General features: G+C 45.6%; 2 protein-coding genes across 2 annotated transcripts in view; both read right to left on the bottom strand.

The window, feature by feature from the left end:
• LOC139069600 (spectrin alpha chain, non-erythrocytic 1-like) overlaps positions 1 to 25,161 on the bottom strand; it is a 78,472-nt gene that overhangs the window by 30,992 nt on the left and 22,319 nt on the right. The gene's annotated exons all lie outside the window — the stretch shown is intronic.
• cyp4v2a (cytochrome P450, family 4, subfamily V, member 2a) lies at positions 4,567 to 10,910 on the bottom strand. Its single transcript, XM_015942146.3, has 11 exons — positions 10,096 to 10,910; positions 9,902 to 10,014; positions 9,389 to 9,474; positions 8,858 to 9,048; positions 8,007 to 8,076; positions 7,609 to 7,735; positions 7,362 to 7,535; positions 7,188 to 7,290; positions 6,678 to 6,812; positions 5,760 to 5,939; positions 4,567 to 5,649 (listed from the first exon to the last, which is right to left on the bottom strand). Exons 1-11 carry the CDS (start codon positions 10,286 to 10,288, stop codon positions 5,486 to 5,488), a joined length of 1,536 nt encoding a protein of 511 aa, XP_015797632.1. The 5' UTR covers positions 10,289 to 10,910; the 3' UTR covers positions 4,567 to 5,485.

Below are 25,161 nucleotides of genomic sequence, written 5' to 3'. Positions count from 1 at the left end.
CACAGCCAGACGGGACACGAAAAAAAAAGGAATGAATGCCTTGTACGTTTTTCACTGGGGGGGGGGGGGGGGGGGGGGGTGGTACTGGTGCACCATTTCTGCAACCGAAAGTTACCCACATCACAGCTGAGTTTCAGACGCCAGGTTTTGGAGTCAAAGTTTGTGATACTTTGAAATCTCGCCCCATGGAATACACCTCATCAACACACACAAGACTGTATTCCAGTAGGCGGAGGGAGACCAGGGTTCTTAGTACACCTCTGTTGTCACTTGGCTTCCCGGGGCTGGAGGCTATGAGGGGGAGCTGGCTGTCTTGTTGGGGTCTGGGGTGGTGGGATGCTTTGCTCAGCGTTGGGCAGGGGAGCTGCTCATCATCACCCCAGCAGAAAGGGGCGAACTCTGGGAACCGGTGATGGTTGTACCCCTTGTGCAGCAGTACCGGGACCAGAGTGAATAGGGTGTATATGGGGAGCGTGAGTGGGTGTCTAGCGTTCATTTTTGTAAATCTCAGGTTATATGTGCATGTGTGAGCATGAGGGAGGGAGTGTGTGACTGCTTGTGTATGACTGTATATGTCAGGCGGGGTCTTGGACTCCTCCCCTGTCCTGTGACTTCTTGTGCTACTACACATCTTCGCCTCCCCTCCCCCTGCCACATTTGGTGTGGAGTGTGGTGCCTTGGTCTGCCTGAGTGTTTGCAGCTCCCGCGTCAGGGGGTTTAAGATTTTTGGCGTCTGCCTGATTGATCCCTGTGGCTGCCTGGTGGAATTTGAGTCCCTGGGCTCTGTTGGGTCCCCGGCGGGGCTGGTCGCCCCTGGGTCCCGGGTCGCTGGGTTCCGGGCGCTCGGCCGGCTTGGGGGTGGGAGGCTGCGGGCGGGCCTGTGGGCTTGCCGCTGATATCTCCCGGGACTCTGCCGGCTGCTGGTTGTGATCCCCCGGGGCAATCCTCTTCACCTCTCAAGAGGGGGCTGGGGCTTTTCTGGTTACAATCTCCCTGGGGTCCCTGCGCTCTGGGGCAGTTCCTGGATCTCTGGGACTTGGAGCTCCTTCCATCTCCTACTATAACGTCCAGAAATGGTCAGTTGTCACCTACAGATTGACCTACATGCCACCGGTCATCTACAGACATAATTTCCATTCTCTAAGGTGGATTTTACATTCTACCTTCCAACAAGCCCAGAAGGTTCTGCAGCTCGGAACACATGATAATGTATTGTCAACAAACTGTTCCCGATTCAAGGCCTAAGCTTCCCTTATCGCTTCTACCCTTTTTGAACCCAGATTGGTAAGTTTTGTGAGAGGTATTCTGTGATCTGCTTGAAAGCCACCCTTTCAATGATTTTGTACAGAAAAGAAAGGAGAGAGATAGGTCGGTAGTTCTCCACATGATTTGGAGGAAAAGATGTTTTTTTTTAGCAGCGGTTTAACCTGAGCATGCTTGGGAGAGGTGGGAAATGTACCAGATGTCAGTGAAGCATTGATCACATGTGTGACTGCTGCGGCTACTGTAGGAGCAATAGCTTGGAGCAGCTTAGTCGGAATGGGGTCAAGTGGGCATGTAGTAGGGCGGCTGCACGTGAGAAGCTTGGACACACAGTTCTCACTGAGAGGGGAAAGAAGAAGAAGAAGAAGAAGAAGAAGAAGAAGAAGAAGAAGAAGAAGAAGAAGAAGAAGAAGAAGAAGAAAAAGAAGAAGAAGAAGAAGAAGAAGAAGAAGTAAGGATAATTTCTATAGCGCCTCTCAAGATAAAAATCACGAGGCATTTCACAAAAACAAAAAATGTAAAAATATAAAAAAGCATTTAGAAAATGTTTAAAAAATATTTAAAATGAGCAAAAATAGACAATTGTGATTAAAAGCAATGTTAAGAAAGAGAGAGTGAACAGGAAAGAGGGAAATCAGTGGATCCTGAGGAAGGTGGAATAGGTGGGGAGAGCAGAATAAAGAGAGAGTGGTGAAGAAGGTCATACAAAATCCAGCTTGAACAAGTGAGTCTTCAGCTGCTTTTTAAAGGAGACCACTGAGTCCACTGATCTCAGGCTCAGGGAGAGAGAGGTCCAGAGTCTGGGGGCCACAGCAGCAGATGATCTGTCACCTTTGACCTTTAGCCTGGTGCGCTGCACAACCAGTAGACTTTGATCACTGGACCTCAGGGACCTGCTGGGGGTGTAGGGACTAAGAAGATCACCCATGTAAGATGGTGCTTGTCCTTGTAAGGCCCTATAGACCAGAACCAGGATCTTGAAATGAACCCTGAAGTTGACTGGCAGCCAGTGAAGCTGGAGGAGAAGCAGGGTGATGTGGGTGTGTTTGGAGGACTTGGTCAGAAGCCGAGCACAGGTGTTCTAAACCACCTGTAGACGGTTCAGGGAGGTTCTGCTCAGACACGTGAAAAGAGAGTTACAGTAGTCTAAGCGTGAGGAGATGAAGGTGTGGAGAACTGTCTCAAGTTCAGAGCGAGACAGAATGGGACTCAGCTTAGCAATGTTCCTGAGCTGGAAGAAGGAAGAGCAAAAAAGAGGGAAATGAAGCAGTAGGGCCTGAGATGGTTGGGCTAGAAGGAGTTTGTGGTAGCGAATGTTCAGGAGTGGCCATTTGAGTCAACTGTTTGCTTATAGCTGCCACTTTGTCAGTGAAGAATGAGGCAAAGGTGTCAGCCGATAGATTGTTGGTAGGAGGTGGAGATGGAGGGGTGAGCAGAGTTTTGAATGTTGAAAATAGTTTCTGAGAGTCAGTAGAGCTGAGAATTTTGTCAGTGTAGAAAGTTTTCTTTGCATCAGTGATGCTGGCAGAAAATGAGGACAGTAATTCATGAAATTTCAATTGATCACCAGGATTTTTTGTTTTGCGCCATTTCCGTTCCGCAGCTCTAAGATTGGTGCGTAGAGACCAGAGGGTATCATTTAGCCAAGGGTGCGACTGAGAGGATCTAGCAGGTCTAGTGGCTAAAGGGCACAAGTTGTTAAGCCTTGTGTGTGTGATGGGGGGGGGGGGGGGGGGGGGGGGGGGGATCTGTACATGTGCCAGTCATCCATTCTATGTATTTTTTTTTTGTTGGAGACAATCTTGGACATGGATGGAGCTGCACAGCCTCATGAATTGATTTACATTGATGAGGCTGGCTTCAACCTCACTAAAAATAGACGACGGGGTCGTAATAAAATTGGCCATAGGGCAATTGTGCATGTCCCGGGGCAGCGTGGGGGAAACATCACAATGTGTGCCGCCATATGCCTTCAAGGGCTACTACATCATCATGCCAATCTAGGTCCCTACAATACCCAACAAATACTCACATTTCTAGATGCACTTCATGATGCAGTTGTATGGGACAGACCAGAGCAGCCCAGGTTTGTTGTTGTCTGGGATAATGTAAGTTTCCACTGGGCAGCTCTGGTCCGGAACTGGTTCACCAACCATGATCAATTTGAAGTTGTTTACTTGCCCCTTACTCGACAATCATAAACCCAATCGAGGATTTTTTTTCCGCTTGGAGATGACGCGTGTATGACCACCAGCCACATGCCCGCAAGCCTCTTTGTCAGGCAATGGAAGAGGCATGCGGAGATATTGAGGTAATATCAATCCATGGATGGATTCACCACACAACGAGCTATTTTCCCTGTTTCTTAGCAGGAGAAAATATTGCTTGTGATGTTGACGAGATCATGTGGCCAGACCCAAACAGACGGCGGGATCCATAATCCCACTCACGCACAATTGCCTAGTTTTTTCTTTACAGTAGTGTGTTTTTTGTTACTGCATGTACAGTACTGTACTGTACAGTATACTGTAAATGGCCTGTATTTGATATAGCGCCTTCTAGAGTCCTGGAACCCCCCAAGGTGCTTAACAACACAATCAGTCATTCACCCATTCACACACACATTCACACACTGGTGGGGATGAACTATAATGTAGCCACAGCTGCCCTGGGGCGCACTGACAGAGGAGAGGCTGTCGAGCACTGGCGCCACCAGTCCCTCCGACCACCACCAGCAGGCAACGTGGGTTAAGTGTCTTGCCCAAGGACACAAGGACAGCGACAGACTGAGCGGGGCTCAAACCTGCAACCTACCGATTACGGGCACTTAACTGGCACTTAACTCCTGTGCCACCGTCGCCCCTGTAGTACTAGGATGTGCAGTATTGAGTTGATATTGTTTGTAACCTTTCAGTACATTCATTTTGGATTGTTGGAGAAACCTTTGTTTTGAACAAATCAGTGTTCCATTGAGCTTCACAGTAAGCTAACTGATGAACAGAATAAAAACAGTGAGAATGAAAGACTGCATTGTTTTATATAAAGTACCCTAGTGTGTTGCTTCCAATCTGTGAGTATATTCGCATGATGCAAGTGTGAATCAATTTGTCGTCAGAGTTTCATTTTGACAAAGAAATGTTAAGTTTTGATAGCAGAGTTTAGGTTTTGATAGTCGAATTTCAATTTGACGCAGATGTGAATGGTATATTTCCCAGTGTCGTGTTGTGTTTACTTGTGTGTAGAGTTTTGGCACGATGAGCCAAGTTTTGCAAAATGTGTTCAAGCAATGGGCAAAAACTGTAATACCCTGAAACTAAAATAACTTTATTTTCATCTTTTATCTCTGTACAGTTCTAACTATTCCAGTGACAATAATAATGTTGAAAAAAAACTGATAGTAACAGGGGAATGTTAATCTGCTGCAGAAATTCTTAATGCAACAAATATTGGCAGTAAATCCTGTGATATTTGTTTTCTCCAGACGAGCAGAAAAAGAAAACAAACAAATCATCGTGAAGCATTTTTATGTTTTTAAGCTAAATGTAACGATTCTCACCAAGTTAAAAGGAATAGAATAGTTCTAATTAAACGCTCAAAGTATTTTTTCATTTAATTCTATGACACTTGGATTTTTACTTTTCAGAAGAACAAATCTAAAAGGCAGCATTTAGCAAAAACATGCATTGGAAACGTTCAGACTAAAAGATGTGTCAGTTTTGAACACTTTTACAGGGATGCTAAGCAGTTTTGGTTGCTTTTTGCTGCCTATAGTGTCTGGTATTAATTATCTGTGGTCGAAGCAAAAGGGAAACGTATCTCCTCGCCGTGCGTTCGTCTTTTTAACATCTTAATTTAACAGCTGAAATGTCTCCTTAGCCTTCATTAGTAGATGGGTGATTCTTCACTAAATCAAACAAATCGGCTGCGTTCATGATCTAAAAAAGGCAGAAAATGTGCTGGAAGCAGACTGCAGTCCCAGGTATGTAAGCTCGTTATTTTCTTCTTCTAACAGGTGGTGGCCCGGCACTCTGAAGTTGCAAAAAACGATATTCTGGCCACAGAATACATTCCATTAACCATGTGAAGGGTCATTTTAGCACATGCAAGCTCAAGAAAATGATTAAAAAATATGAAAAAGTTACATATTTTCTTTTTAATAGCTTTAAATCACCAAGTCTCTATGACCCAACACTAACAGCCCTGAGTGGGTGAGCTGGTTAAGTTAGTATGATCTCTTTTCGAGTTTGATTATGATGCCCTGCTCTGGTCGTAGGATGAGCTCGCCTACGGGACGAAGTTCTTCTCGGTTCTGACAAGCTTCAACGTTGAAGTTGCGAAGAATTGATGCCAGAACCACTTTTTCCTCCATTTGTGCAAAGCGTTGACCTAAACATAAACACACAACACTGATTGTAAGACACAATACAACTGATATTAGTAGGTTTAAAAGTGAAGAACAGCTCCAGTAACAAAACAATGTCCAACTCTCCAGGTACCTATGCAGTTTCGTAGCCCAGCTGAAAAAGGGACATATGCATATGGAGGCCTTCCAGCTGAGTTCTCAGGAACGAACCGATCAGGTCGGAACTCCTCGGGCTCTGGGAAGTAGCGCTGATCACGATGAAGAGAGTACGTGACGATGATTGCATTTGCGCCTTTGGGAACCTTGAAACCATCTACAAACATTTTAAAAATCTGCTTTATTTTCTTACTATTTCTCTTTATTTGGCAAAGGTTGAAGTTTGCTATCAAAGAATATAAAGGGAAAAAAGACAACAGTGGTACCAACTCATCCATCAAGTTCAGAAACAGACACATTGTGATTTTATGCAGCGTGTGAGCAAAAAGAGCACCTCTTTCCAAAATATACTGAAAGAGTGATCTGCAAAATGTTAAAGGTCTTAGTTTAAGTAAATTTAAAATGTTCTTGTTCATCTTTTCCCCCTGCCATCCTTATCAGCAAATTTTTATAAATAAAACATATGAAAGCTATTTTTTCTAACAGTATTAACAGTTTTCTTTGTCATTACTTTTATGTTTTACAGCCACAAAGGCTTTTACAACTTTAGATTTAGGTATTCAGCACTTAGTGAAAGAACAAACTTACAGCATTACTTGTTTAACTCTCCCACTGTCCTAATGGGTGACCCCGCAAGGAAAGTTGACCATTGAGCAGGATTGATGGTTTATCCCTTGAGGTCCATGTGGCAGGGGTGAGGTGGTGCTCACTCCTCACCCCTGCCACGTGGACCTCAAGGGATAAACCATCAATCCTGTTAAAAAAGCAGGAGATACCAGAATGCCTGTATAAAAATATCCATTTACATCTTATATCTAAACTCCTGCACACTCCACCATAGGGGGTTTACATCCAAAAAACAATCAATTGATTCATCTTTCTGCCTGTAACTCACTGAAATGGCAATCATCACAGAGGCTTCGAGCAAAGAAAGGCACTGAGGGAAACAGTCGCAGGGCCTCCTTGATCACACAATCCAGGTATTTGAGCTTCTTCAGGTCCTCCATGGTTATGGATCGACTAGATGTACCTATGAACATTAGCAAACATATTAACTGTCCACTCTTGACTTTTTTTCTTTAGCAGATAAGAATCAAACAGCCAACAGTCTGCCATATTAAATTGGAAAAATAATTTAAATATAACAGATTGAAATAATCATTTGGGTTTAAATTGAAAATAATTACAACGTCATTAATTCTTCTGTACTTATGGACAGGTTTGTGTCTTTAAGCTGGTCCTATAAATGAACATTTCCTGCTAGCTTAGAAGGCTATGTTATTCATGCTGCAGAAAGTGAATGGATTCAGTGGTTAAATATTCCTCACAGCAATCCAAACGAAAACTTGGATTTGTAAAAGAAACCTTGTGTTTAAAGTACAAAAACAGCCTGTATTCATGTTACCGAACACCTCCTGAAGCTCTTGTTGGACTTTTTGTTGCACGTCGGGGTGTGTACCCAGAAGATGTAGAGCCCAGTTCATTGCAGCAGCTGTGGTGTCATGACCCTGCAACGAGAAGCTTACCTGAAGCATGACTCCATGCATAGTTCACAACATTTAATATTTACCCTACCAACCTCAAACATAAACGTGTCCACCTCCTCCTGAATGTCCTGATGGCTCAACTTGTTGCCGCTATCGTCTGTGGTCTTCAAGAGCATGTCCAGAAAAGCCTGTCGCTTCTTCCTGCCGAGGTCAGAGTCGCTGGCTGAGTTTCTGTAGGACATGCTCTCTGATCGCTCATGTATCACCTGAGCACAGATGAGTTTAGGGATGCTGCTATGAATGTTATATAATTAGGGCATCTGTGATTTCATAACTCACTTTCTGTGTAAAGGAGTGCAGGATCTTAAGGTTTTTGTCATGCTCCTTGCCCTTGCCAAAGTGGTAATACGCAAAATCAGGCCAAAACCAAGGCGTCCTCTGCCTGTGGCTGACAATGTCACTCATTCTGAGAATTTAAACAAAAAGCAACAAATATGAAACATATATGTCATACAGTCTAACACGACGCACAATATGATACCTTATGGAACAATATGATATGATGCAGTATTCATTTATCTGTCTGGGCTGCAGGGGTAGCAGCCTCAGCAGAGAGGCCCAAACTACCCTTTTCCCAGCAACCTCCACCCGCTCCACTAACAGGATCACACATGATCACATCATTTTCTTTGGCTTGCCAGAATTTGGTTGTTTGTAAAACTAAAAAAATTACTTACTTGTACACACTCTTCACATACTCGGATTCTGAATCCCTCTGTGCATATATTTTCTTTCCCATTGCAGTTTCTAAAACAAGAACACAATGCTTTCCTCCGTTAGGATGCTTTAATTTAATCTATATTGAATGTCAAAACAAAAGCTTCCTGGGATGAGGGGGTTGCGGGTAGGGCCTATTTTGGGATGAAGCGCCTGGTGGGTGGCCCCGGGACAGGATTTGCTTGTAGGAGGAGGGACTCCGTGGTCTTGAACCAGTTGGGGTTGGGTCATGGTAGGGAAGTTGGGAAGCACACGGATGGTAACTGTGACTGCAGCAAGCTGGAAAAGGTGGGTCATGTCCTGCTGCACAGATGGAGGTCGGTTCTGAGTTTTGGGGGCTGCTGGTGTGACCGTGTTCAATTAGAGGACCTTATTGAAGTTGGAGAACTGGTGTAAGGCGAGGGCACTGCTGGACTTCCTGCAAGCTAAAAAGCTAAAAAGATGTATGAGAGTCTGTAACGTTGGCTGTTTGGTGTGCTAACGCTGCTATGGAAGCAAAAAGCCTCATAGGTTAGGGTTAGGGTTGGGTTAGTTTTTATTTTGACAACACCTTTAGTCAAGCTATCATGGGTTATAAAGAGCAAACATTTCTGACTAGTTTTGTGGGAGGAAAAAAAATTAATAACCAGTCTGTGACTTCATCTACCACGTGATGCTTGCAAACACTGGTCCAAAACCATCTTACATTCTATGGGATTAAACAGCTAGAATATGGGGGTGGGGGGGGGGGGGGGGGGTGGTGGTGGGTGGGTGTGGGAGGGGGATTTGTGGGGGTGGGGGTGGGGGGGGGGGGCTTGAACCATCAGCTTACCACAGATGATGTCTAAAGCACAAAGGGTGATATCACTGAAACAGTTGAATGGACCTTTCCCAGCCTTCTTCTCCAGCTTTTCCACCAAAATTTCGGCCTGCTCGTTCATCACTTGCAAAAAGTCCGTCAGAATGGAAAAGTGGAAGGTCGGCGTCAGTATTTTCCTCCTCTGCCGCCACTTTGTTCCAGTGCTAATCAAAAACAAACAGGCCTTGTAGAAATGTTCTTATCTGGACCAGTGATCACCTGACACAAAGAAGTCCCGTGCTTGCTTTAGTTAAAGAATGGACTTTAAAATAGTTTTAATGATTTTTTTTTTCAGTTTCAACTTCAAAGTCGCATCGTATTTGTACCACTATAATATTGAGTCAGCAGATCAATACAGTTACTAACATGTGATCAGTGCCTATTTAATGGTACAGTTGTATTATAGTGTTCCATCTGAATATATTTCTGATCAATTTTATTGAGATTTCTGATTTTCCTCATGCATGTCCTAAAATTTCACCCTGGGGAAAAACATATGTGTACCTGGTTAGAAGACCAGTTCCAAGCCATGGGTGAAGAAATTTATATGCAAAGGCCTTGTCCAGGTGAATGGGGTTACTCAGAACTTTCTGCAAATGAGATCAGTAGTTTAACATGAATGAATCCTAAATCATTTCAGTTAGCTTTTATTTAGACTGAGAATAAACTTTGATTTCAGAGCTTTGCTGAACTCTAAACACAGACTGTAAATGGTGTTCAAATGTGAATTACAGAAAAGGTCACTGTAGACATTTGATTTGCTACATTTTAAAAAGAACATAGGTATTGCATTTACGGCTGGGATGGCAAACAGCCAGGAAGTCCAGACTGTAGCAGTAGGATTTTGCTCTGAAGGTCAGTCTAGCCGCACCCAGGCTTTTCTTGCACAAACATAACACGTTTAATGTACCACGTTTGAATAAAGGAGGGTGAAAGGTTCATTAGTTTTTAGTCTTTTATAGACCGTCTTCACCTTCTCTTATATTAGTGCCATAAATGTGCAGCTAGTAAACGTACCTCTACAGTTTCAGCGTGAAAGAGAACAACAAACGGAATTGGTCCAACCCAGATTTTAAACAGCGGTAAATGTCCAAACTCACGTGTTAATTCTATGATTTGACCAAAGAAATCTAAAGCAAGGTAAAAAAAGGAATATAAGATTAAAAATAGAGACCAGTCCAGTTTCTGTTGCAATGTCTATGTTTTCTTACCTCCTGCGTTGGTTTTGAACATCAGTGCATCTCCGATGAAGGGATATGTTCCTTCAATCCCTGGAATAGGCTTCATCTCATAATATTTGTGCAGGTAACTGCTCAGCATCTTGTAGGTGAAGTAGGTCACAGCTGCAATGACAATGCTTACGCCAAGAAAAGGTAAAGTATAACTGCCCAGTAAACCTGCCATGTTTGTTTCTTCTGCAGTGTGTGCATCCAGTTCAGTTTGAGTGTCCAGCTATCAGAACCAGGGTGCCCCTTATGTGCCCTTATTATTAACAGGTTATCTCTGCTGCTCCTCCCCTCAACAGCTAAGCTACTTTCAGGTTACTGGATAGATTTGAGTTATTCTGTTATGATGTACTCTGGAACACGTTAAATGCAAAATGGTAACAATAACAAATGCAAAGATCTTTTTATTGCTATGATGTGGATAAACAAAAGATAGTTTTGTTTGCTCAAATTATGTAATAAACATGTTAATCATTTATTATCTGGCACTGTAGCTGACTGCCCAGATTATGGACTTTGTCCAACCTGTTATCTTCTTGTGTAGACGCACATGAATGTTTTGTGCCATAGAAACCCCAACTGGTTAATATGTAGCATTCTTATCTTTTTTTTTCATTTATTATTAAAATAGAAGAAAAAAACAATACTAACAAACAAATTGAGGTCAAGAAAATGAAAAGGGAACAGAAAGAAGAAAACTTATGTTATCGGCCCCTTTTTAACTAAAATGACATGTTTACAATGAAATAACAATAATTATAAATTAACCTATGCAAAGTAAATCTTAGTCCCTCCTCCCATTAATTCTTCTGTTATACTGTAAAAGGTGGATTAAGTTAACAAAGGACGATTTTCCAATGACCTCAATAAATTAGAGTTTGATTTGGATGCATTTTTTTTTAGTTTATTGTAAAAATTCTGTCTAATAAATGTTTTGGTTGATACAGTTTGGTTGCTCAAAGTTAGTGCCCGCAGAACACATGTGGTCTGTGGAACCCCACGAACTGTGGGGGCCCCATTTTTTCTAAACGGAATGCATTCTCTGCAAATGAGTAAAGGATGCACATTAATACATATGTGCATGTATAAATTAAGAAAAAATAATCCCCACAACAAATTTTTAATGGAATAACGGCCCTCAGTGTTCATGCAAGGGACCGTGTCATCGGCAAAGAGAGCGCGGGCATATGGAACTAGGATTAGGACATTACATGTGTAGCGAAATGGTTGTTGGCTCTGTTATGAAAGATGAACCATTCTACATAATAATCTGGAATATTAATTTAACAAATTAATAACCAAATGTTATAGAGATAAGAAGACTCAAAGGTTGTTTTCATCGATAAACTGACGATCATATCCGTTTGTCTGTGTTTCAGTTCAATGAAAAGGCAAGTTTAAATTATAAGAGATTTATTTCTTCAATTTAAACTAACGATTTGAAATGACAATCTTAGGAAAAATAATCAACATTGGCAACCTTGTTGGCAATCTTTAATAGTTGATATTTTAAGCTTACTCAAATAGACCTTGTGTTGGATGTGCTAAGATTTGAGAATGATGTAATTATGAATGCGTGCATGCAGGTGTCTGAGATTGCTTCAGGGAGAGAAAAGGTGAACTGAGTGAAAAATGATGTTTTGCAATTAAACTTTAGTTCTTATTAGAAAAAACAGCATCAGAACGCTATCTTGTCGTGTTCTGCCTCACCGTACTTAGGACCCTCTTTTAGATCCGGACCTCGGAGGATGTGTCATCCAGATGCCACCTTGGCTGACAGAGAAGATGAAGGTGTGCGACGGTCCAGTCCAGATTTGACGTCGGTACACTTTGCTGAAGCGTTTAAGCAGATGCGCTTTCTCAAGTTTAAAATAACTCAGAAATCAAAAGACTCTGGGATGAGTCTGCGTTAGCGGGTTGCATTTCAGTTATTCTGTCTGACTTGACAGAAATAGCGTGGTGGGAGAAAGAAGCCGGCAGGGCTTCTTTCCCCGTGGCGTTCGTTCCGCACTTCCGCTCTCTTCCGTTCTCTCTCTCTCGTTCTGACTAACTTACCCAAAACACTTCTCTTCCCAAAGCAAACTTGTTGTGCGTCAGAGCAAATGTGTTTTGGAGTTACTGTGGAGTCGGACCTGTGTGAGCATGTGTGAAAGTCATTGCTAAACATCTTCAAAAACATTATTTAATTAAGTATACTGATTCATTATAGTTCATTATGATTACCTAAAGCATAATAATCATTCATTTGATCAAAATACATTTATAATGAGCAAAGTGATCAAATGGTTATTTAGCATTAATAAACAAAGAAAGCTTAAGACTGTTTTATTATGACTAGACTGTGTGTTGAAGTCCTTCTTCTGGAGATGCAGGTGTTGGATGTTGTGGAGTCCTTCAGACTTGCTGGCTGCTTAGGTCTTAATCTGTGGGTGAAGGTGCTGCGTGACCCAGCTTTGACCCAGCCGGGCAAATACGACCTTTGGCACAGAAACCCATACTTCCTCACGTTACACATGTAACTTGTACCAAGTTTTGTAACTTGCAACATGATTTGTAACTGTGACTTTCACTTTGTAGCATGTAACTTTCATTTTGTAACACGTAACTTTTGTTTTGTAACACATAACTTTTGTTTTGTAGCATGTAATCCTCATTTTGTATTATGTAGCTTCGATACGTAACATGAAACTTTAATTTTGTAACTTGCAAAAAAATTCAATTTAAGAGTTTCAAATCACATTTTTCAAAATACAAGTCTCAGTCTACAGTTACAAAACAGAAGTTTACAGTTACAAAACCTCAAGTCTACAAGTACAAAACATTTTGTCCCAATTCTAGCTTGCTTCCAAAAGAACCAATCAAAGGCTTTGTCTTATCAGTCAATCATGTGTCACGGTTTGCCTCCATCTACTGGTGAGGTGTGTCAGCTCTGCGTTTGCAGGAGGGCGTGGCAGTCATCTCAGCTGCTGGGAATTCCACTAATTGGAGGTGCAGTGGATTTAAGGAGTGGCGTGACTCAACCCCAGTGCCGGTTGATACTCTCACATGGGTAGCATCTAGCCTTGAATCCGCCTTTGTTCCTGTGATCCTGATCTAATGAAGTTTTGTGTCTCCTGTTCTAGTATCTTGTTCTGCACCACCTACCTTGCCTGGAGTTGTCACATGTCTCGTCACTCAAGGATCCTCTGGCCTCCTTTCTCCACTCCTGCCCATGCTCAGAACCATCTCACCAGTTCCAACCTCTTCCAGTTCGTCTCTGCTCTAATCCTGGTTTTGGACCGTAAGAACTTTTAGTTACAGACTCATACAGTATTCTCCTGGTTCTCTGGTTCTGGCCTCGCTTAACTTCTGTTTTTATCCTCTTAGATTCCGGTACCATCCTGTTCCTGTTCACAGAAGCAGCGCCCTTAGTTCTAGTTCTTTTTTCTGTTCACCTTAAAATAAAACATTTGTATTTTTTACTTACCTCTTGTGTGATTCTTCATGTCCTAGGTAAAGTACATTACCCACAACATGACAGAATCAACCGGCCAAATGAACACCCTCACTGAAGAATCACTCCCCGCAGCTCTAGCAAACACCTTATCCCATCATGAAGGTTCCATCCGTTCAGCCCTTGATCAGTTGTCAGTCGTTAATCAGCGTTTATTCCAGCTTGACTCCGTCCTACGACAGATAAACGAGAGACTTACACCGCCTCCTGCCGCTACTTCCGTAGCTTCATCTTCAGCTTCACTTCCGGTTCAGCAACACGGGGTGAGTTTCCGGGTTACGCAATCTCCTCAACCAGAAACATTATCTGGCGAACCAGGTAAATGCCGCTGTTTTCTGTTACTCTGTCAGTTGACTTTTGATAGATCACCTGATACTTTTATTAATGATATGGTTAAGATTTCTTACATCATCGGCCTGCTACGAGGTAGAGCCTTACAATGGGCCGAGGCTAGGAGTCGGCAACCTACCTTTTTTACAGGGACCTCTCTCAACATTCCTAGCCGGATTTAAACTCTTTGATCAGTCTGAATCACCAACAGAAATAGCTAAACAAATGTGGAGCCTCCAGCAGGGTAAACATTGAATTTCGCACTCTTGCTTCCATTTCCACATTAGATGAGCCTTCCCTTAGGGCCGCTTTTTCTCAAGCACTTAATGATAAAATCAAGGATCAATTAGCGTTTTGCCAAGAACCGGAGAACCTTGAGTCCCTGGTCCAGCTAGCCGCTAACATTGAGAAACGCCTTAAGGAGAGACACAAGATACAGACCTTCAGACCAGCCCCTGTTGATACTCCACAGCAACGATCTCACCACGCCCACCAACAACACTCCCCTCTGGCTCACCTAGAGGAAACTATGCAGATTGGACGAGCGCAATTAACCCCCGAGGAGAAGGCTAGACGTCGTTCACTAGGCCTCTGCTTGTACTGTGGTCAGCCGGGTCACTTGCTGCAAAATTGTCTGGTTCGGCCAAAAACCAGGGCCCATCAGTAGGACCGGGATTACTGATGGGTGGAGTTCCTGGTGCAGTTTAACTTGTACTGTTTCCTTCCACCAACAGACTTTTTCTACTCAGGCGCTCGTGGACTCTGGGTGTGAGAGGAGCGTCCTGGATCAAACAGTAGTACAACAGCTCAACATTCTTACTATACCTCTGTCTACTCCCATCCGCACTTCCTCGTTGGATGGTTGTTCACTCACAACTATAACACATTGCACTGTTCCCATAAACCTCCAAATCTCCGGTAACCATCATGAGACTTTGAGTTTTTACATTTTTCCTTCCCCCCCAGTCGCCAGTTGTGTTGGGCCATGAGTGGTTAGTTTTACATAACTCACAAATTGACTGGAAAACCGGGTTGGTGTCTGTCTGGAGTCCCTACTGTCTGTCTCACTGTCTCCTTTTAGCTCCGCTTTCTGCCCAGACCACCAATAACCCTCCTCAGGAACCACCCGATCTTACTGGAGTCCCTGCTGAGTGTCACAACCTTCACCAAGTGTTCAGTAAGGACCGAGTGTCCTCCCTACCTCCTCATCGCCCGTATGACTGTGGAATTGATCTCGTCCCGGATGCTATTATGTCTACCAGTAAGCTTTACAGTCTTTCTAAACCTGAACAGGCTTGCATGTCCGACTATATTTCAGAATCCCTAGCCTCAGGCATCATACGACCATCCACGTCTCCCCTGGGCGCCGGGTTTTTCTTCGTTTCTAAGAAAGACGGTTCGCTCCGCCCCTGTATCGACTACCGTAGTTTAAACCTTATCACCATTAAGAATAAGTATCCTCTGCCTCTGTTATCATCCACATTCGAACCCATAAATGATGCCTCCATCTTCACCAAATTAGATCTGCGCAACGCCTACCACCTGGTCAGAATCCGTGAAGGAGACGAATGGAAGATGGCATTCAAGATGCCTCTGGGACACTTCGAGTAACTTGAGATGCCGTTCGGACTCACCAATGCTCCGGCTGTGTTTCAATCCCTGGTTAACTCCGTGCTGGGTGATTACATTAACAAATTTGTAACAGTCTACCTGGATGATATTCTTATATTTTCCAGAAACCTACCTGAACACCGTCAACATGTCCGTGCTGTGCTCCAACGCCTCCTCGAGAACTGGCTTTATGTTAAAGCCGAAAAATGTGAGTTTCACGTCACCTCTTAAATTCCTCGGTTTTGTTTTGGAGAATGGGAAGTTGAGAACTGATCCTGACAAAATCACTGCCGTCCAGACCTGGCCCACACCTACCACACGTAAGCAGCTCCAGAGATTCCTAGGTTTTGGCAATTTCTACCGCAGGTTCATTAGACATTACAGCCAGATTGCAGCACCATTAACCCAGCTCACTTCCATCAAGAGACCGTTTTCATGGACCAAAGAAGCTGACAAAGCATTCCTGACCCTCAAGAATAGTTTTGCTCAGGCACCCATACTCACTCGCCCAGATCCATCAGTTCCATTCACCCTGGAAGTGGACGCCTCTGACACCGGAGTTGGGGCAGTTCTGTCCCACATCTCCTCCTCCGATCAGTGTCTCCATCCCTGTGCTTTCTATTCTCGTCGCCTTTCCCCAGCCGAGCAGAAGTACGATGTGGGTGATCGTGAACTGTTGGCAGTAAAGCTGGCTTTGGAGGAATGGCACCACTGGTTGGAGGGAGCAGAGCATCCAATCCCTATCCGGACTGACCATAAAAACTTGTCTTACTTAAAAGAGGCTAAGAGACTGAATCCCCACCAATCTCGATGGTCATTGTTTTTCTCTCGATTTAACTTAATCACTTCTTACAGACCCGGTTCAAAAAACGTCAAACCTGACGCTCTGTCTCGACAGTATGCCTCCGACAGAGAGGTGGAGCCTACTACCATCTTACCTGCTTCCTGCATAGTCTGCTCCATAGCTTGGGATATAACCAACAAGGTCCTGGAAGCCCATCAGCAGGAACCCGATCCAGGTACCGGTCCCCCAAATAAGGTCTATGTCCCTACCAGCACCCGTGGTGCTCTCATACACTGGGCCCACACCGCCAGGTTTTCTATTCACCCAGGCCTTGGCAGGACTATTGCTCTCATCAGAAGGACATTTTGGTGGTCCTCCGTGTACCGTGATGTTAAAGAATACATCAGTGCCTGTCAGGTGTGTGGCAGATGCAAAACCAGTAATCAACCTCCCCAGGGTCTCCTCCAGCCTCTGCCTGTTCCCCATCGTCCATGGTCCCATATTGCTCTGGACTTTGACAGAGAAACCCTTAGACATGGGGAGACCAGTTACCACATTCTCACTATTGTCGACCGTTTTTCGAAAGCATGTCATCTGGTTCCTCTTAAATCTCTTCCATCATCCACCGAGACGGCCATCCTGCTCATTAAACATCGCTTCCATCTACATGGACCGCCCAGCGAGATCCTGTCCGACCATGGCCCCCAGTTCATTTTTCGCGTGTGGACTGACTTCGCCAGTCGCCTGGGAGCTAAGGTTTGTCTCACTTCCGGCTTCCACCCACAGACTAACGGGCAGGTGGAACACATGAATCAAGAGCTGGAGGCTATGCTGCGCTGCATCTGCTCTTCCAATCCTGCCGGATGGAGTTCGCAGCTGCTATGGGTGGAATATGCGCACAATTCCCGCACCTCGTCAGCCACAGGTCAGTCTCGATTTGAAGTCTCACTAGAATACCAACCTCCTCTATTTCCCTCCGACTCTGCTTCCTCCACCTCAGTTCCTCAGTTTTTGTGCCGGGCCTGCCACACATGGATTCAGACCCGTGCAGCGCTCCAACGTACTGCTGAGCGCAACCGCCGGATTGCTGATCGTCACAGGCGGCCGGCGCCCACCTACATTCAAGGTCAGATGGTCTGGCTCTCCTCCCGGGACATCAAGGTCCGTGGGTCCAACAAGAAATTCTCCCCTCGCTCCCTTGGACCTTTTCCTGTGGCTGAGGATCTGGGTCCTGTCTCGGTCCGGTTGGAACTGTCTCCATCCATGCAGGTACATCCTGTCTTCCATGTCTCTGTCCTCAAGCCGGTGGTGTCCAGTCCTCTGTGCCCTCCTGAAGCTCTGCCTCCACCCGTCCGCCTCACCAACGGGGGTATCGGCTACCGAGTGCATCGCATCCTGGATGTTCGACCACGTGGTCGCGGCTGGCAGTTCCTGGTGTACTGGGAGGGGTACGGTCCCGAGCACCGGCAGTGGACTCCTGGATCCTGGATTGAGGATGCCTCCCTGATTGAGGACTTCGGGGGGGGGGGCTTTCACGGTTTGCCTCCATCTACTGGTGAGGTGTGTCAGCTCTGTGTTTCCAGGAGGGTGCGGCAGTCATCTCAGCTGTTGGAAAGTCCACTAATTGGAGGTGCAGTGGATTTAAGGAGTGGCGTGACTCAACCCCAGTGCCGGTTGATACTCTCACATGGGTAGCATCTAGCCTTGAATCCGCCTTTGTTCCTGTGATCCTGATCTAATGAAGTTTTGTGTCTCCTGTTCTAGTATCTTGTTCTGCACCACCTACCTTGCCTGGAGTTGTCACACGTCTCGTCACTCAAGGATCCTCTGGCCTCCTTTCTCCACTCCTGCCCGCCTGCCCACGCTCAGAACCATCTCACCAGTTCCAACCTCTTCCAGTGCGTCTCCGCTCTAATCCTGGTTTTGGACCGTAAGAACTTTTAGTTACGGACTCATATTCTCCTGGTTCTCTGGTTCTGGCCTCGCTTAACTTCTGTTTTTATCCTCATAGATTCCGGTACCATCCTGTTCCTGTTCACAGAAGCAGCACCCTTAGTTCTAATTCTTTTTTCTGTTCACCTTAAAATAAAACATTTGTATTTTTTTACTTACCTCTTGTGTGATTCTTCATGTCCTGGGTGAAGTACATTACCCACAACATGACATCATGCGTCTCGGATTTCTGTCCAATCATGGCAAGAGTTACGTACCAAATGTTACGTGTTACAAAACGAAGATACATTTTACAAAACGAGAATTACAAGTTACAAAATGGAAGTCGCGTGTTACAAAATGAGAATTAAATGCTACAAAACAAAAATTACAGTTACAAAACATATTACAGGTTACAAAACTTGGTACAAGTAGCATGTAATATTGTCCCAATCCTAATTCCATACGGGCAGCAGAGGGCGACATCGTACTTTGTTGCCTGCCAATAAATGGAGAAGGAAGTGACGCTGCCAACAGCGGCAAAGCTCTGAGGAAGGCTACAGTGTTAGCCAAAATGTCAGAGGAACAAGGTAAAAACAACACTTCCTGTGTTAAAAAAGAACCAAGTAATGCAGCTGGATGAATCACACAGAATGAACGTACAAAAGATGGCTTGATTCATTGTTGAATGAGGGTGTTAATTTTAATTATTCATACAAAAACGAGTTGTGAAACTAAATGGCAGTTTGTGATACAATCATTTTAAAATAGGGGGAGGGAGCCTCAAGATTAAATTCTGCTTAGGGCCATAATTTCACCCTCATTTTCGCCCTGCCCACTGTGGCCTTTCTGTGTGGGGTTAGCATGTTCACCCAATGGTTTACAACAGGTACTTTAGTTTCCTCCCCCAAATCAAAAACATACAGACTAACTGTCAACTCTAAACGGTCCCCAAGTGTGAGTGAGTGAGTGAATGAACAGATGTTTGTCTCAGTGATGTACTAGCAACCTGTCACCAACTTCTCGCCTGATGACTGCTGGAGAAATAAGTTGTTCAGGGTAGCACTTTACAATAAGGGTCCCTTTGTTAATGTTACTTAGTGCATTAACAAACCATTTATGAAATGGTTAACAACTGTGTTTATGTATCATGAATTAACTATTATGTGAAGTGCCTTGAGACGACTCGTCGTGATTTGGCGCTATATAAATAAACTTGAATTGAATTGAATTATGCATTACATAGCATTACTAAACATGTAATTTTATGCATTATTAAGCAGTTAACTAATGTCTATTACTGAACCTTAGTTAATGCTGTACTAAGCTTTAAATAACACTTGCATTATTTAATTACTTTGCATCACATGTGTTAATTCCCATGGTAGGTAATGTGTTAATTAACCCTTAATAATTAGTCAAGTAATTATTTATTTTGGTTGTGTATTTGCAGTGAATAAGCAATAAGTAACAGGTAAGTAATGCATCCACCTCTCCTACCCTGTGTTTTGGATGTTACTTTGATGGGCATTAATAAACAATTAATTAATGCCTTACTAATGCTGTACTGTTTGTCATCAGGAAGCCCTTACCTGACCTTAGGTAAGGTAAAAACACTGATCCCTTAAAAAAAACCTTTCTAAATGCCTAATAGACTCATAATCATTACTTAACCATAATTAATCATTACCTAATTAATTTTGGACCCTTATTGTAAAGTGTATACAGCTATCCCTTAGAAAATGTATAACAGTGGTAAATGAGAAGCAATCACATACCAAGCATTTTACATATTTTATTTGTATCTCAAAATAGATGTATTTACAACTGAATAATTGAGCAAATGTTAACATTTGACCTCTAAACAACATTATCAAACCTAACAATATGTCACTGGACATTTCCAGTTCAATTTCTCAGTCAGTCTACCTGCCTGTCTATCTACCTTATCTGTCAGTCTCGATGTCAGTCAGTCTAACCTGTCGGTTTCTACCTTCCAACCATCGGTCTCCTCGCTGTCTGTTAGTCTACCTGTTTTTCACTCTCATGTCATGGAGAAGCCTGCCTAGAGGACCATGTCGATGCTTTTCTCCAAGCCACGTATACCACTCAGTGACATAAAGGTGTTCTATAAGCAGCTGCTCAGTGCAGTTTCCCCTTAATCTCGATACAGTCTCTTTAAATAACCTCCATGCCCTTTCGATGTGCTTGGTGTGGGCCCCTGTCTCAGCACTGACATAGGACACACTGTGATTTACTGTGAGATGCCTGTATCCCAGTTGAGGCAGAGCATTTCCATATGCTCGCCACTCATCACTGATGACGCATGACCCCCTTTTGACATGATGCACTATGAGTGGCACCAGTTCCCTTCTGCACCTCTTCTTCACCAAACGAAGCACCGGTTTCCCTGACCCTTTTCGAGGGTGCTGCCCCGGCTGTCCTTGAGAGTGGTGTACCCCCAGCATCCCAAACACCCACATCCTCCGATTCCAGCCACCAGCAAACCTGCCCCCTCCACACTGTATTTTGGGGAAAATAGTAGAAGAACGTGGTTATTAACATTTTGCCAGTGAAATAAAAACAGCAGAAATTGTAGGAAATACAATTTCATTTTTCTCCTCCTTGAACCGTCACCTTATCGTGGTGGAGGAGTTTGAGTGCCCTAATGATCCTAGGAGCTATGTTGTCTGGGGCACTTAGTGCCCCTGGTAGGGTCTCCCATGACAAATTGGTCTTAGGTGAAGGGTGAGACAAAGAACGGTTCGAAGGATCTTTCATGGCGGTTAAAACGAAGAGTCGGAGTACCCGGCCCGGAGGGTTACCGGGGTCCCACCCTGGAGCCAGGCCTGGGGTTGGGGCCCGTGAGCGAGCGTCTGGTGGCCGGGCTTTCGCCCATGGGGCCCGGCCGGGCCCAGCCCGAACCGGATACATGGGCTCGTCCAACTGTGGACCCACCACCCGCAGGAGGAACATGAAGGGTCCGGTGCAATGCAAATTGGGTGGCAGACCAAGGCGGGAGCCTTGGCGGTCCAATCCCCGGACAAGAAAACTAGTTTTTGGGACATGGAACGTCACCTCGCTGGCGGGGAAGGAGCCGGAGCTTGTGGCAGAGGTTGAGCGGTACCGGCTAGATATAGTCGGACTCACCTCGACACATTGCATTGGCTCTGGAACCCGAGACCTGGAGAGGGGTTGGACACTCTACTTTGCTGGAGTTGCTCCGGGTGAGAGGCGGAGGGCTGGGGTTGGCTTTTTGTTAGCCCCGAGACTCTCTGCCTGTGTGTTGGGGTTTACCCCGGGGGACAAGAGGGTAGCTTCCTTGCGCCTTCGGGTCGGGGAACGGGTCCTGACTGTTGTTTGTGCTTATGGGCCAAATATCAGTTCAGAGTACCCACCCTTTTTGGAGTCCCTGGGACGAGTGCTAGATAGTGCTCCATCAGGGGACTCCATTGTCCTGCTGGGGGACTTCAATGCTCACGTGGGCAATGACAGCTTGACCTGGAGGGGTGTGATTGGGAGGAACGGCCCACCAAATCAGAACTCGAGTGGTGTTTTGTTATTGGACTTCTGTGCAAGCCGCAGTTTGGCCATAACGAACACCATGTTCGAACATAAGGATGCCCACCGGTACACTTGGTACCAGGGCAGCCTAGGTCACAGGTCGATGATAGATTTTGTAGTCGTATCATCTGACCTGCGGCCGTATGTTTTGGACACCCGAGTGAAGAGAGGGGCGGAGCTGTCAACTGATCACCACCTGGTGGTGAGTTGGATCAGATGGCAAGGGAACATGCCGCGTAGACCTGGCAGACCCAAACGCATAGTGAGGGTCTGCTGGGAACGCCTGGCAGAAGAACCTGTCAAGACGGTCTTCAACTCCCACCTCCGGCAGAGCTTTGACCACGTCCCGAGAGCAGTGGGGGACATTGAGTCCGAGTGGGCCTTGTTCCACTCTGCGATTGTCGAGGCGGCTGTTGCTAGCTGTGGTCGTAAGGTGGCCGGTGCCAGTCGTGGTGGCAACCCCCGTACCCGCTGGTGGACACCAGAGGTTCGGGGAGCCGTCAGGCTGAAGAAGGAGGCCTACAGGGCGTGGCTGGTCTGTGGGTCTCCGGAGGCAGCAGACAGGTACCGGATAGCCAAGCGGGGTGCAGCAGTGGCAGTTGCCGAGGCAAAATCTCGGGCGTGGGAGGAGTTTGGTGAGGCCATGGAGAAAGACTATCGATCGGCTCCAAAGAGGTTCTGGCAAACTGTCCGGCGCCTCAGGAGAGGAAGGCAGCAACTCGCCCACACTGTTTACAGTGGGGATGGGGAGCTGCTGACATCAACTGAGGCTATAGTCGGACGGTGGAAGGAATACTTTGAGGAGCTCCTCAATCCCACCAATGCGCATTCCGAGGAGGAACCAGAGCTGGGAGGCCTGGGGATGGACTGTCCGATCTCGGGGGCAGAAGTTGCTGAGGTAGTCAAACAACTACACAGCGGCGGAGCCCCGGGGGCGGATGAGGTTCATCCTGGGTATCTCAAGGCTATGGATGTTGTAGGGCTGTCATGGTTGACACGTCTCTACAACATTGCGTGGTCATCGGGGGCAGTTCCTAGGGAGTGGCAGACCGGGGTGGTGGTCCCCATCTTTAAGAAGGGTGACCTGAGGGTGTGTTCCAACTATAGGGGGATCACACTCCTCAGCCTCCCTGGAAAGGTCTACTCTAAGGTACTGGAGAGGAGGGTCCGATCGATAGTTGAATCTCAGATAGAGGAGGAGCAATGTGGTTTTCGTCCTGGCCGTGGAACTGTGGACCAGCTCTATACCCTTGCAAGGGTGATGGAGGGGGCATGGGAGTTTGCCCAACCAATCCACATGTGCTTTGTGGATTTGGAGAAGGCTTATGACCGTGTCCTCAGGGGCACCCTGTGGGGGACACTCCAGGAGTATGGGGTGGGTGGCTTTCTGTTAAGGGCCATTCAGTCCCTTTACCAGAGGAGCGTGAGTTTGGTCCGCATAGCCGGTAGTAAGTCGGACCTGTTCCCAGTGAGGGTTGGACTCCGCCAGGGCTGCCCTTTGTCACCGGTTCTGTTCATTACCTTTATGGACAGAATTTCTAGACGCAGCCGTGGTGTGGAGTGTGTCGAGTTTGGTGGCAGGAGAATCTCGTCTCTGCTTTTTGCGGATGATGTTGTCCTCCTAGCTTCATCCAGCTCTGACCTTCAGCTCTTGCTGGGTAGGTTCGCGGCCGAATGTGAAGCAGCTGGGATGAGGATCAGCACCTCCAAATCTGAGACCATGGTTCTCGACCGGAAAAGGGTGGCTTGCCACCTCCGGGTCGGGGGAGAGGTCCTACCTCAAGTGGAGGAGTTTAAGTATCTCGGGGTCTTGTTCACGAGTGAGGGTAGGAGGGATCGGGAGATTGACAGGCGGATTGGTTCGGCGTCTGCAGTGATGCGGACGCTGAGCCGATCTGTCGTGGGGAAGAGGGAGCTGAGCCAGAAAGCCAGGCTCTCGATTTACCGGTCGATCTACGTCCCAATCCTCACCTATGGTCATGAGCTTTGGGTAATGACCGAAAGAACGAGATCGCGGATACAAGCGGCCGAAATGAGTTTCCTCCGTAGGGTGGCCGGGCTCAGCCTTAGAGATAGGGTGAGGAGCTCGGACATTCGGGAGGGACTCGGAGTAGAACCGCTGCTCCTCCGGATCGAAAGGAGCCAGTTGAGGTGGTTTGGGCATCTGGTCAGGATGCCTCCTGGACGCCTCCCCGGGGAGGTGTTTCGGGCATGTCCTGCCGGCAGAAGGCCCCCGGGTCGACCCAGGACACGTTGGAGAGGTTACATCTCCAATCTGGTCCGGGAACGCCTTGGGGTCCTGCCGGAGGAGCTGGTGGACAAGGCCGGGGAGAGGACGGCCTGGAGCTCCCTAGTTGGGATGCTGCCCCCGCGACCCGGACCCGGATAAGCGGAGGAAGACGAAGACGAAGACGAAGACAATTTCATTTATATATGCAATATCTAGAATAGAAACCAACATGTGTACATCTCTTTTGTATGTTCATTATGTGTGTTTCATATAACAGCATTACTTGATTATTTTTTAACACAGTTAAAGAGTTGTTTCACCTTGTTTTTGCTGATGTTTCGACTAACACTGTAGTCTTCCTCAGAGCTCCGCCGCTGTTGGCGATAAACGGAAAAGGAAATGACGCCGCCAACAGAGGCAAAGCTCTGAGGAAGACTACAGTGTTAGTCGAAATATCAGCAAAAACAAGGTAAAACAACTCTAGCTGTGTTAAAAAGAAACAAGTAATGCATGTTCACATCTGTATGTAGTAAAACGGAATATCACACCAGCACCCACTTTGATATCAAGTAGGGGGTGACTGGTAAACGTGTTTGACATTACACAGAGTGGGATGTTTTACCCATGTTATGTATTCTTGGAAAAGTCAAAGTACTGTTACAAAATCTTGCAGTATCTTCCCCACATGCTCAAGTCTCGTCCAGCCTGAACATCAGGCATCGCAACACTATGTCAGTTTGTAGCAGTTAAAATAAAACCATTACCTTTCTTTTATGTCTGAAGTGACTTTCATCTATCACCACAAAACGCCTCCTTCCCCCGATTTTCTGTCCTTTTCTTTGGCGCAATCTCTCCATGGCAGTCATGCAGACCTCCCTCAGTTGCTTTGCCATTCTTGAAAGCGTTCTTGAGGATCCAGCAATGTTGTCCATTATGAAATCAAACTGCTGCAACCTCAGTCCTTGAGCAAACCTTGACATAGTATACAATAAGTTCAGTCAAAACTGAGTGACTAATGCACAGTAAAAAAAGATAAATGAGTTAAGGCTTACTATATACATGTCTTTTGTATTTGTTTAACAAGCCTAAACAGTGTTTCATGTCTGC

This window comes from Nothobranchius furzeri, chromosome 4 (genome assembly GCF_043380555.1).
Source record: "Nothobranchius furzeri strain GRZ-AD chromosome 4, NfurGRZ-RIMD1, whole genome shotgun sequence".
In the NCBI taxonomy this organism is placed as follows: domain Eukaryota; kingdom Metazoa; phylum Chordata; class Actinopteri; order Cyprinodontiformes; family Nothobranchiidae; genus Nothobranchius; species Nothobranchius furzeri.
The sequence above is the reverse complement of the archived record's forward strand: the minus strand, read 5'-3'. Positions and strand labels throughout refer to the sequence as shown.

Excerpts from the sequence above, each read along its gene's own strand:
- cyp4v2a (XM_015942146.3), bottom strand. The coding sequence starts at position 10,288 with ATGGCAGGTTTACTGGGCAGTTATACTTTACCTTTTCTTGGCGTAAGC. Across the intron at positions 9,049-9,388 it reads GGAACTGGTCTTCTAACCAG|CACTGGAACAAAGTGGCGGC; the intron begins GTACACATATGT and ends GTTTTTGATTAG. Across the intron at positions 7,736-8,006 it reads TATGTGAAGAGTGTGTACAA|AATGAGTGACATTGTCAGCC; the intron begins GTAAGTAATTTT and ends TTAAATTCTCAG.